This window comes from Dunckerocampus dactyliophorus, chromosome 13 (genome assembly GCF_027744805.1).
Source record: "Dunckerocampus dactyliophorus isolate RoL2022-P2 chromosome 13, RoL_Ddac_1.1, whole genome shotgun sequence".
NCBI lineage: Eukaryota > Metazoa > Chordata > Actinopteri > Syngnathiformes > Syngnathidae > Dunckerocampus > Dunckerocampus dactyliophorus.
In genome coordinates, this window is record NC_072831.1 from 16,583,603 (window position 1) to 16,597,315 (window position 13,713).

At 39.4% G+C, this 13,713-nt stretch overlaps 2 protein-coding genes across 5 annotated transcripts in view; both read right to left on the reverse strand.

The window, feature by feature from the left end:
* scaf8 (SR-related CTD-associated factor 8) overlaps window positions 1-4,438 on the reverse strand; it is a 30,296-nt gene extending 25,858 nt beyond the window's left edge. Inside the window, exons 1-2 of one of the 3 annotated variants that reach the window (XM_054796601.1) lie at window positions 4,309-4,438; window positions 3,526-3,609 (exon numbers count right to left, since the gene is read on the reverse strand). In XM_054796601.1, the coding sequence (XP_054652576.1) occupies window positions 3,526-3,609; window positions 4,309-4,338 (114 nt within the window). In that variant the 5' untranslated portion in view covers window positions 4,339-4,438. The remainder of the gene's footprint in view (window positions 1-3,525; window positions 3,610-4,308) is intronic. The other 2 variants (XM_054796602.1, XM_054796603.1) reach the window with 2 other exon arrangements.
* Window positions 4,439-4,641: 203 nt separating this feature from the next.
* LOC129192497 (connector enhancer of kinase suppressor of ras 3-like) overlaps window positions 4,642-13,713 on the reverse strand; it is a 60,211-nt gene continuing 51,139 nt past the window's right edge. For both annotated transcript variants that reach the window (XM_054796605.1, XM_054796604.1), the window contains 10 exons: window positions 12,001-12,054; window positions 10,853-10,892; window positions 10,295-10,464; window positions 9,004-9,077; window positions 8,743-8,814; window positions 8,567-8,631; window positions 6,544-6,647; window positions 6,120-6,447; window positions 5,758-5,948; window positions 4,642-5,685 (listed from right to left, as the gene is read on the reverse strand). In XM_054796605.1, coding sequence (XP_054652580.1) covers window positions 5,485-5,685; window positions 5,758-5,948; window positions 6,120-6,447; window positions 6,544-6,647; window positions 8,567-8,631; window positions 8,743-8,814; window positions 9,004-9,077; window positions 10,295-10,464; window positions 10,853-10,892; window positions 12,001-12,054 — 1,299 coding nt within the window. In that variant the 3' untranslated portion in view covers window positions 4,642-5,484. The remainder of the gene's footprint in view (window positions 5,686-5,757; window positions 5,949-6,119; window positions 6,448-6,543; window positions 6,648-8,566; window positions 8,632-8,742; window positions 8,815-9,003; window positions 9,078-10,294; window positions 10,465-10,852; window positions 10,893-12,000; window positions 12,055-13,713) is intronic.

Here is a 13,713-nt window from a genome sequence, read left to right on the forward strand (position 1 = left end):
TTTTTTATGGCATTACTATTGTGCCAACTTCCGCCTTCGCACCTGAACGTTTTTGCTCAAATCCACAGCGAGTGTAACATATTCTAAACTTATGTTGATTTGATTTAGCATCACATGGCCATGGTAAAAAAAAAACAACAAAAAACAATGTACTAAAAAAGAGCTGTCTGTTGGCCAGCCACTTGGGTGTTCATATTGATTAATTTTTGCAATAAAAGGACAGCTAAGTGAGCTGATCTATAATTTGCATACATTTGTCACTACAGGCAAGTATTACTGCTTACAATTAGGTGCAGTTGGGGACTGAAATTTATGATGTCCTGGAATCACTGAAGGTCAATAAGAAGACAGCTCATGATGAAGAGCTCATTAACCTACCCGAACAAGCGACATTCTCATCAGCAATAAATATTTCTGGAGAGCCAGCTGAGTTGCTTTCTCACCAGCGGGACCACATCATCACGTTTATGAGATCACTATTGTCTGACAAGGGGATCTACTGTAACGTGCTTCAATTAATGTGACAGCATCTTAAGTATCTACGCTTAATATGTCCATACAGAAACACTGGGTACACACTGCTCATTAGTACTAAACAGTTCACATTTATTCCTATTACCCCACAAGACTTCTCTCTTTCTATTAAACAACAAAAATGAACAAAAATCTAACCTTAAAAAAATGTCAATTCACTACATTGAATAACGTTTTGCAAAAAGGGATGAAACGGCAGTGTGAAGTTAAAATCTTGCATGGGGACTGGTCGGCAGCCGACTGCAGGTTCCTTCTGTATTTATTTATTTTTTTCTACCACAAACTACAGCCCGCAGGTGAAATACAGCACCCCCATCCATTTTTAACTGACTGATGTCAAAGTCAAAAATATAATTTACTATGGGCCGCAAATAAATATACTTATCTGTTTTGTACTTCTTAGTGTAAACACCAGGTGGAGCTACTGTCTTGAACAAAGCAGTGGCTCCACATAGAAAAAGGCTCACAAATAAAAATTGTTCTAGGTAACCAGAAATGGCAAAACCAAGGAGACAAAAGATTGCAATCGAGTGTTATGCATAGGGCCCATTCATTTCGGCTGAATTGTGGAACTGGCCAATACAATGAAATCTACGCGGGAATTGACACGTGAATAAAATGCTGTCATTGTGAGAAGGTACGTTTGTGTGGGGAAATATTCCCCCAGCAGACTTCTCATTCATGATGGTATTTCCTCAAAAACGCTAACCTGCACCCACGCTGAAGCTACCACCTAAAACGCCAGCTCAGTCGACGAAAGTCATGTCGTCAGTGAGTGGGGGTGGAACAGAGGATGCTAGTGCGACTTGAGCTGTGTGAATATATTTACACCGTGTTGTGTATGCCAATTGTTAATAAAACGATTGGAACGGCATCACTACTATACCCTTACCCTCTAGCATGGCCATTACAGTTTGTTGAAGATTTTGTAGTGATGTGTGCAGCGGCTGACATCCCATTAGACAAGCTAGCCAAGCTACATCCGTTTCTATTTCTCTTTTATTCACTTCCACAAAAACCACACACTCTATGGTGGCACAGGCTGGGAGGTACCGCAGTGCACAACGCTGACAAGTTGCATGTTTTGAAGACCAAAAGCAACACGCCTACTTTTTTACGCAAAATTCAAATCATTCAATAACTCCTACTTCAATAAGCAGTCAGTGCATCTATGCTTAACAGTTACAAACCAATGCACGACAGTTTTTAGTAGAACACGTTTCTTCATTCCTCTTTTAGACCAGGTGGTGTTTTTTTTTTTGTTTTTTTTTTAAAATTGTGCCACAGCACATGGTAGAAATATAATTAGACAAACACCACCAGCAAAAATGGGGAGAACAGAGATAAAGGCACAGCATAAATATAAAAACCTTCAATGTTGACACCGTAAAAAAAAAAAAAAGCTTTGTCTTTAATTATACTGTATGTTTTAACCTTTATAAATAAATAAATAAAGCATACAAAATATCTAAGTGGCACTTTCACTTTTCAGTATGTGGCCCTCGGTGGAAAAGGTTTGGCCACACCTGTTCTACTGTATTTAGCATCTGAGAGTCCCGTGTGCACTCCAAACTTGTTGACCAACAAATGGAAGAAGCAGCCGCAAGACACATTTTTTTTTCTACAAAAAAACATGTGGGAAGGAAAATCAAGAGATTATCTTTGCTTACTACAACTAGACTTCTTAAAGATGATTTCCCTGTCAGCAGAAAATGCTGACGAGGAACACGGTGCATATCTTCACTTATCAGAAAAGTTTTTATTAAATATGTAATGTGTGGACTTCGCAACCAAGGGTGGGGGGTCATGGTTTTCCTCTCTAACCAGAAGTTTGGGATAGTTTTCATTATTGTTTCCTCTATTAGCAAACATGTTATACCTGTATACCTGTGGACCGACCGAGAAGTGTTCTAACAGTACTACTGTCCAGTTATTATTGGTTTCCAAGCTCAGTGTCATAACCCCCGACACAAATCAGACCTCACAAAACGCTTGGCATTATATATTTGTATCCCGCCGTATCCCTGCGCACTGTCGCACGTGCTTTCATGTGCATGTGACGAAGATGCTCGCATGTACTTCCGCGGCCATCTTGTTTACATATATGTGTTCCACAGTGGAATAAGATGAATGTCTTCGTCACATTCACATGAAAGCACAGGCGACAGTGCGCAGGGATACGGCGGGAGACAAATATATAACACCGAGCGTTTTGTGAGGTTTGACTTTTTTGAGAAGGCATTTTTTTGATGCAAATGTTTTAATCTTTTGAACACATATTGTTTTGAGAAGTCAAACTCTTTTACTTAATTGTCCCCAGCAACTAAGCGAAACTACGTTCTTCATCACAGAAATCTGACCAGAACCGGACCGTTATTGGACTACAATGCTGATGGGGATGTCGTACAACTTCATGTCCAAAAAATCTAAACCATCCCTTTAAGCATAGATTCAATCCCTACCTGGCTACCATATATAATGTACCTATTCATTACAGTACAATGCTTCTAGTCGTGTTAAGATCGGCTATTTCCTACTGATGTACTTTTATGTAATTTTGGTAAGCATGTCCGAAATAAACTAAACAATTACCTCTCATGGTACACTACAAAAAAAACTACATCAAATGGCAATACTAGCAATCTGATGAGTCAATATGACTTTTTTTCCCCATTTACATTGTGATGTATGTGTATGCGGATTTTCGCCCCTAAAATATCATGACTCAAACATCAAAGGCTTAGACACCTGTTTTCATACCAAATAACAACTCCAGTTGCGTCATTTGTTTTATTTCCATACTAAACTACTGTTAAATGATTATTCAAGATGAAGGATGCTCCCTTAACTTTGAGAAAATAAATAAAGTATTAATAATAATGCAAAAGACGACTCAATCTAGAGTCACACAAGAATTAGAACATGATGTTGCTCCGTTGCAGACTTTATTCCAGATACCTCAAACCTAATGTCCTAACTGTGCATACTCACTTTAATGGCCTTGATGCCAGACTTCGTGATTTGGGTCATCTTGGCCTTGGAGATGGGGGGCTTGTACTCATTCAACGAGTACAGCTGCAAAATGAAATGAGATATAATGGTCAGTTGTTGTTTTTTTGTGTATTCCCGCTACGCTTGTAAACTTTATGAACATTTTTGGATATTTGCTGTATGTACGTTTAAACTTTGTCCGATTGATGAGACGTCATGTACAGCTCAGATTTATGGGGGGATGCCGGGTAACCGTTAGTGTAGTTTTGACTCGACCAAGCGATGAACAGTTGACCATTTGGTATTATTGTTGTGTGGAATACATTACCTAAAAGCTCACATTATGTTATTTTGATCAAGAAGTGCCAATACCGCATTTCCCTTTTACTAGGACGCCAGGTAAAGTTAGCTTTTTATTGATGTGAAGGAAGATAGCTCCCTATGTTATCACGCCACTGAGGCGGGTGAGCTAACTTGCAGCTTGCTAACGTTAGCAGCAGGCGGTGTAATTAAGTTTGCCCTAAGACACAGTAGATACTGCATGTCACAGTCGAGTCACATCAATTTTCAGACACTTCAAGTATACTTGACTGGAAGAGTGTTTCCCCAAATAATCACGATAGCTACATCATTGTACACAGTTACGCGGCCTTGTGTGAAACAGCCCTACAAATGTTACTTTACGTTAGCTTCGGCTAACTAGCTTAATGTCGGCTAACATAAGAAGGAAATATCGACTCCTCGTCAATTGTGTCTCTATGTTTGCGAGGGTTTCCGACAAACCTCGTTGTTGAAGGCTTTCACTGCCTCCATGGTGCTGTTTCGGCTCTCAGATGACTTATCTCAATAACAGGTTAGAGACGTGCATGCTCAACGTCTGGTGAGATGGAGGAGACTGCCAATATGGCGCACGAGCACAGTAGGAAAACTGCAGAGACCCGCGACCCCGAGCGGCGGCTTGGGGGAAGTACAAGTAATGACCTCAAGTTGTCATCGCAGGCGTAAACAATGTTGGAAACTAGTTTTATCATGTTTTATTAGCCTGCAAATTAACAAGATCCCAATCTCAGGCAGCATCATAATACAAATCGAAATATATCACACATACTTCACCAACGCTGTACAATCAAAGTTTATTAGGGCAAACAGCAGACATTGCTGAAGAAAAAAGTCGTATTTGTGCCCGGCTATGGTACCAACAGTCAGTGGGCCCCGTTTGGCAAAAACTGAGACTCATACAGTGCTTGTGTGCATTGCACCTGTTGTACAACATCCTGTCTTGCTTCCAAAAGCATTTTACACATTTATTTAAAGTCTGCAAAAACAGTTTGTTGGTGGGCAGCTGTTGTTTCGTAATAAGTATACTGTCCTAATAATGTACAGGACTGTAGAGCACAACAAATCAACACAACTGCCTTTTCAATTGCATTTTTGAAAAAAGTAGTTTTACATCATCCAAACATCTTCCATTCATTCAAATTTGAAAACGGTCGTGATTTATGATACATATTTAATCTGTCCATAAAGACTGTGGTTCTGGAGCGATGGTTCTCTTGTCTCAGTACTTCAACAGTTTGGTTAAAAACATGTAACAGGCACTGAAGGTGCATGGCACCCATAAGAGAGTGAAAGCACTTAAAAACATGGCCAATACTGATGCCAACTAAATAGACACAACAGACAACACAAGAAAAACAAAAGTGTTTCTATGTACAAATCACACAAATCTGGACAAAACAAATGCCTAAAAAAAAGAAATCACTTGGAATGTTTCCTTATCTTACAAACCAAATGCAAATGTAATACTAAGATGCATTTCACATTTTAATGTGACATGCCCAAACTCCTTTCATTTAAAATCCAGTTGCTAGGTGAAAAGAGCTTAAAGTCCATAGTAGTCTCACATGAAAACTTGACAGCAGTCTGTGTGTGTGACAAGTCCAAAGTCATGATCAGTATTTATAAAGTGGTCTCTCCCACAGGAGCAGCAATGGCAGCCACAGCATCTTGTGGGGCCTCTGACGCCACCTGCTGACCATTTTGCACACAGATGTCATACACCAAAGGCGCATTGGCTTCCTTCCATTCTCTGAACCTAACCGAGGTAAGCTCAGGGTCGGATAGCACTTGCTCTAGTGCCTGTAGATCTGCCTGTTTGGACTAGGATGGAAAAGATAACAGATAAAATAAAGTCAGTGTTTTTACAAAGGAAGATGAGAAAAAAAGATGTACCTTTAATGTGCTGTTCAGCGTCCTGATCAGATGCAGTTTATCATTGACGGTGTGGTTTTTGCAGCGCTTTATAAAGGAGGCCCTAAATTCCCTTTTTGTGGATGGTTTGCGGTCTCCTATAGGTGAGAGGCTGGCTTCCTTCAGATGGATGTAAAGCTTCTCCATTTCGTCAGAGCTGGTACTGTGATCCCCTGTAGTAACAAAGTGTGTATTATGTCATCTCAGGCCAGCCAATAAAAAAACCTTGACAACAATAATACACAGAGGGAATGCAAATTATGTCAACAATACTAGTATACTGGTGTATGTTCATATGAAACCACGTGAGATTAGACCTCGAGACCTAAACCTAAATGATTCACCTATGTCTTCAGCACCTGAAGCCTCCCTTTGTGCCTGTCCTTCCTCATTGGACCCTGTGTCAGCAGACTCAAGAGGAGCTGAACTCTCCAACTCTTCCACCTCTAATGATGGATGTTGATGCAAGTGCACCTGGACTGAGCACACCAGTGCCGCTTCGCTAGTGGCAGGAGGTGGGGACGCCTGCGCGACCAGGTCTAACCATGACTGCCGCTGTTTGGAGAGCGAAGAGGCGGAGGAGCTCTCCGATGTCATCGTACTGACGGGTGAGGAATGCGAGCCTTTTGCTTCGCTGGGGACTGCGGAGGAGTATGGCGGAGGAAGAGTGCCCTGTCAGACCAAGATAATCAAGGTGAAGAGCTGCTTCAAAAAAAAAAAAAAAAAAAAAAAAAGTGTGATTTTAAATGTTTTAAGTATGGCACTGACCTGGTGTGTGCTACCAGGGGGACCAGAAGCATCCATAGAGTATGGTGGTGGAGGTATCTCTGTGTTTTCACCTTCTTCTTGGTCACTGGCTTCACTGTAACACTCTGAAAACACACATTCTTGTCATTTCAGAAAAAATACGGCTCTAAAATCGCTCAAAGCTCAAACTAGAGTCATGTGGGATGTTAGAATAGTACACACAACACACAAGCAATTATTGTGAGATGCTCAGCTTACCTCAGAGCTCAGTTCAGCCAGTATTAAATGCAGTATTGCTTTTTCTTTGGCTTTCCATTGCTTAGCTGCTAGTACTACCTAGCTTCAAACTAATTGGCTGCTGTTGCTTCATTTTACATCACACTAATGATCAACCTATTTTTACACTTGTGTCACCAGTTGATGTTGAAAAACATTGATTGGATAGAATAGACCAGGGGTCACCAACCCATCAATCGCAATCAACCAGTCGGTCTTTGGGACTTGCCTAGTCAATCGCTGTTGTAAATTAAATTATACGTCATTAATAAGCGTGAATTTACCTGTACACTAAGTCCCCCACTAACGAACATCCGACGTGCGAACATTCAGAGATACGAACACAAGCCGACTGGTCTATTTTTTCATGTGTTTTGCCTTATAAGTCCATATTTATACTGCTACATGCTTGACCAGCAAACTCATATCTATACTGGTACATGCTTGACCAGCAGAGGGAACTGTGACACTGCTAATGGGACCAACAGATACAGAAAGACTAGGAAGAGGAGAGTCGAAGGCTAAGAGTTTTATGATACAACCCGGACAGAGCGTGTGATTAAAGTTTGTGAAGCGTTAATAGGCCTGCTTAATTCTACACCACCCACATTTAGAAGAGTCTAACGATGACGATTTGTCCTTTTTTTTTTCCAATAACTCCTCCTCCTTCTCCTCTTCCACCACAACGACTATGCTCGACCACTCCTCTTCAAAGGTAAATAACATTTATCATTACGTATTATTATATCATTTTTATTATTGTTTTTTTCATTAATTATCCTCGTTTAATATTACTACTGCATCCAAACTCATATTTATATACATACACATATACTGTATATGCATACACGTACATGTAGTACCTATATCATTGGTAATATTACCTTTTCCCCGACTTAAGAACAATTCCACTTAAGAACGGTCGTCTGGAACCAATTGTGTTCGTTAGTTGGGGACTTAGTGTATTTACTTATATTTTTACTCACTACTTGTAAATATGGAAATAATATTTTGTCTTATATTCTTTCTATTTTATTATAATTTACTCATATTGCATTGCATTTTATTTAAGAGTGTTGTATTTTTTTTTTCCAATTGAGCTACTGCAACCAAGCAATTTACCTTGTGGATCAATAAAGTCTGTCTAAGTCTAACTTGTTAATGTTTTTGTACATCAGGCAGCCCTTCTTAGGACCTACAGCACATTCAAGCCATCCGGGAAGCTGCTATTGAAATGCGCATATATGTTAATGTCTGTCTGTGTTGGTAATAAACGATATCAGAAATACATCAGACATTATATCAATGTCAAATCATCAACCAATCAAATGTTCTTGTCTAGGTTCACGGCCTAAACCAGGAAGCTTGGGCTCAAAAACATTGGTGACCACTGCAATAGACTATAGAATAGACTCATTTTTATTACGCCTCCCTCATTTTTTCTTCAAAGAATGTTTAATTTTTCTAACATTATAATTTTACATTGGCTAACGTATTTTTACACATTTGTGACAGTTAAGAATGTTATTTTGTGACTTGTACAATTAATGAAATAATGATGAGGCAGGTTGAGGATGACCAATGTAGACAAATTGTGTTAAACCTTGTTGGTCTTGAATTCACCTCACCGAATGAATAAACTACATCAGAATTTGAAGGACTGTTTTTGAAAACAGAAGTTAATATGTTAACATTTCTGAAAATACCCATAAGTCCTTTGAGCTTAACTGGAAAAATACAGCGCTGAAGAACACTTTATATAGCTTACCAGCTGCTGTGTTGGGTTGTGTGGGCTCATAATGGATAGAGGCAAGCCCGAGCTTATTCAGCCATCTAGAAAACACAAACCCAAAGATAACTCAGTGGGCTTTGTACAAAGCTTTCATTTTATTTGAAGTATCTTCTGGATATTCTTATTAGTTACTGTGATTTGTTGTTACTTACAAGTTCATTTCTTCGTGGTTCTCAGCAGCAAAATAAAACATCATGACTTGTGGGTGGCAAGCTTTGAATGCACTGGACAAAGAACAGTCAGTGTTAAGAATAGAAAGTGAAATGGCGAACATGGATGCTATGACACATCTTCTTCACATAAATAAATATGGGAGGATCCTCCTTATCAGTAAAATCATACAGGTGGGCAACCTTTAATTGAAAAGTTAAGGAGGCCTCAGGCAAACATGTTCAAGCGGCAGGCACGCTTACTGTTTCTTCTTGCACTCTATGGCTCGGTCTATCATGAAGTTGGTGAGGTCAATGTAGCCCTCTGCTTTCTCTGCCTGCAACACACATGCATATTGAACAACAATGAGCATGAAAAAAAGTAAATGACTTCAAGCCACTTCCTGACAAAGCCACCTGTTGTCGGCTACTTTGTCTATTTCCTCTCACTGTGTGACATTTACAAAATCTAAGATGTCTGACAGCTTTCAGCCCAGCAGAGTCAACTGTGGCACTGTCTGACATTGCTTTGTAGTTTACTTCTAAAGCCAGGCTGGGGAGGAGACAGCTGTGATGCTGTGAGTCATCACTGAGGTGAATGTAGTGCAGCTGCAAACTGCGCCCACAATATTTAGTAAACCTGCACAAACTAATATTCAATACAAGAGCTGTATCAAAAAAAATCTGCCTTTACACAGCTTATCATGCTAAGTTGTTTACTCTCGTATTGTGGCTTAGGATGTACCCAAGTTGGGAAAAGGCCGTCTTTCCCATGTCTCTCAACAGGATAAGGAGTAAAAAAAAAAAAAAAAAAGATTTTGCAAGATTAAAACGTGACAAGATTTCTCGTTCAGAAAAAAAGTGTCCCGTGGGCACTAGGCCTGGGACAAGGATTAATTAATTGATCACACAATAAATTAAAATTAACTCGATAATTTTTCTGGCCTTAATACATAGCCATGTGCATGCGAGTGTCTGTTTTCCTAGTCTCCTGCCTCCAAAAAGGCAGGAAGACAGTTCACTCTGCACGTTGGTTTCAGCATCTTGGAGCATTTGTTCCACAGCGCAGAAGAGTGTAACGTAGTAGAAATTATATTAGTAGATTGCAATACATTGTCATATATTTTTTCATTGTACTTTTCTTAAAAGTAAAGTTAAAATCTCGGCTAGTATTGCTCCCATAGACCCAATCTCATGACACCCCTAATGTGCAGTGATGTAGAACTTTAAACAACTTTGAAACAGATCTTTATTATCTTTCCAAATGCAGATTGTTTTTGTACAGCTCTTGCCTCGGATCTCACTAAATGTGAGTATTGGCATTCTATTGCGAATAGAATTAATTTAAATAGTCCTTTGCACACTCTGTGTTTAATAGTATATATAAATGGAATGACACGCATGAAAGGTTACATTGAAGTACATCACGTGTTAACAGTTTCACAATTCAACATGTCTGAAAAGGAGCTTATTTAATCATACTCCTTCATTGAGTAGACATTTCATAGGCGATAACTTAACTAAAGAGTCACATAAGAAAACACAGAATGCTCACCAGGGGATTTGTGTACCAATATAGTGCCGTCTTCTTCAGGACAAACCAGAACTTCTTCCATTTGATACCGAGGAAGCCCTTGCTCTCCTTCTTCCTGTACAGCCAGCCCTGGTGGTCTGGCTGACCCAGCTCTTTGACTGACACACGCCTCCTGCTCATCGTACCATTGCCTGTGCACACACGAGACAAAAGCCACAGTGACACACACATATAGTTCTAGAAGTTGCAGAACATGTGAAACTTTTCCATTCACCTAAAACCAGGTCACAAAATTGCTAACGTAACACCCACGATTACTGTATATATTTTCTTCATGCTATATTTAGCCTACCTGTTGCAGATGTGGCTCACAATATGAAAATGAAAAACAAATCAAGTTCCACTGGGTACTGACAACATTTACAGTCACACAGAGCTAAATCTTAAATGACCGTACACATGTAAAGGCTGTGCACACAATAGCAGCCCCGACAACTTGATGCACGCCCACAGAGGCTCTAAATTACAGTTGAGGGGTCCAGCAGACAACCTGATGTAGACTGGAGGGTGATAACTTACCTCCTCGGCTCTTCTTCTTGGACTTGTGTCGCAGGGAGACCTTAAGGAGCACAGAAAAAAGGAGGGAGAAAAGGTGAGGGGGGTCAGTGACTTGACTGACTGAGAAGCTGACAAAGAAGAGCCAGTGTAGAACATCCTCTTTCAGACCGCAAGTGTCATATGCACACTCTCCACTCCGTAGCTGCTATCTCTCCACATGCGTGTGCGGACGGACGGACGGACGGACGGACACACACACACACACAAATAGATCTCAATTGTACCTAATTTTCTTATTTTGCTATTATCTTTTTTTTATTTTATATATATATATATTTTTTTTTTTACTAAGAGTACATTGGCCCCCAAATTAAAATTGTAGGAGCGAAGTACATATTCACATTTCCTCTCATGTTCACTGTATTGCTGATAAATACTTGAACAATACATGGCAGCTGTCTTCCTGACGACCCTCTTTCTGTCCCAAGCTTCCGGAAGGCCTCTTTGGTGACATCATATACACCATAAAATGAAATCACATCATGTGATTTCAAACTGTAGGCCCCTGGGCGGGGTCGAACCGGGCCGTGGGAAACTTTCAGAAGCAATGATTAAAAAAAGACATTTAAAAAAAAAAAAAAAAGTTTAGTAAATAACTATATTAAATACTGGAAATGCATATCAATTTGGAAATAAGGGCTGTTATTTCTTTGGAAAATAATATAGTAATATATACATACTGGGCTGACGTATGGAGCAGAAGTTTGTCAGGAAAAAAATATTCAATAATAATGAAATAAAATCATCAAAATAACTGGATGATGAAAAATGTACTCGCAATGTCTCAAATTTTAGCTTCAGTCTGGAGCCCTGTGTAGAATTATATAAAATGTTAAATGTTTGGCTTGTATCCAAGATTTGGACTTCTATTGTGCTTGTAAATATTTGAACGTGTTGAAAATAAACCTTCCAAATCAAGCTGTCATAACATAAACAGCTACATGAATATCGATATGATAAAGAGTACAACAGAATTTATTACAACAAACCTAGAAAGGCCTTTGAAAACTGTGTGACTGATGAGCAATAGCTTACAGGATTTTACCCTGCAATAGGTGACCTAATTTATAGGTAAATATTTGTTTTTATCTCAAATGAATCAAACTTACAGGGTTGTAGTCATCTGCAGCCATGGAGGGTGACACAGATATAGGGAAGGCAGCCTGATGGAGACAAAAACGTTTAGAATTTATCATCATCTTAATTGGTTGACAATCTTAAAACTCCTTGATGAATAGGCATATAATTATGTAACACCACTAAATGAAACAAATATAATTTGAAAAGATTCCTTTCTCCTCACTCAAACTACGTAAAAGGACCTAAGCAGGAAACAGCTGAGTACGCAAAAGATGTCCGAGCCATTTTTAAACTGCTGTTATATTCATTTTTTTGTTTGTTTGTTTTTCTTCAAATGTGGTTGAAGATTTTCCACTACAGTCCTGTAGGTGACGGTAACTCGCATGAAACGGTAGATGACGACTTCTAAACAACAGAAAACTGATCGATGTGGTTCTAAAATTGAACAGATGATAATGTTCCACTCAAGTACTGTCGATGACGGTAATGGAAAAAACAAAAGAAACATGAAAATAATAGATTCTAAATAACAAAAAAATCCTGGATCCTTCATATGAAAACACACCAAAGTACAGTAGTACTTTTTGCTGCACACGGAAAAAAACTACAACAGAGTACAATACAAAAAATATCAAAATTGTCAAATAAACCCACATAAGTAATCACGTATCCCTCTATTGAGATTTTAAAGAAAAGAGTCGGGGAAAACCACAACTGTTCAAAAACGACACTGACTCACAGCTTTAAAGTTGCACTGTCAGCAGTTGGTGACACAGAGCAGCTCCACACGCTGCCTTGTTTCAATAACACGCCTCCAAAACGCTAGGGATTATTCGCAATGTCGTACGCAGACAGCGAGACCAAATTGTCGCAGTTTATACTTCTCATTTTATCCACCTCGGTCATGTGTGACATCAACCATTATTGAGAAATCCAAGCACCCACTTGACTCACTTCCTCAGCAAACTTGACTTCCTTATTTTTAAAGTTACCAAGAGAATATCGCTGATATAAAACATTAAAAACTACCAGATTGAAATCCTCATGTGCTGAAACAAAATTAACAAGCTTCTAATTGACCATGTCTGTACAGTAAATATCAATTGTGGTCATGATACACCACACACGCTCTAAACAACACAAAAGAGTTGATGATTTGTTTAGAGGTACAATCAGAAAATGCAATCTAGGAGAACCACAAGATGAGAACGATAACACAAGGACGATTCATACCTGTTAAAAGAGATTCACAGCTCTAGTATCCACTGTGGTCTAAAAGTTCGACTAGTAAGTAAATCCAAACTTCTGTGTGTGCGCGCGTGTGTGTGTGTGTGTGTGTGTGTGTGTGTGTTGCACAACACTAGCAGTAGCATCCTGACTGGTTTTCCGGGTATCATAAGCTTGTGCAGCCGCCAGTGGGAGAGAAAGTGGGCGACAGTCGACCACATCAACCTCCACATAGGCAAAGAATATGCAATTTATGCACATGTGTTTCCTGTTGAAAGGTTAGCTACCACTAAGATTCACTCTGAGCTAATCAACAAGCTCTGGATGCAATACAGGAAAGCTGAAAATGCACTTATAGTTAAGCAGATTGTGTCGAAAGTGTGGCCCGGGGGCGATTTGGGTCCCGCAGCTCATTGTAGAAATACAATTAAACAGCAAAAACAGGAAAAAATACAGCACAATGTAAAGAGAAAAAGCTGAAATGTTGACATTACTTTATCTAACTTAGTTTGTCT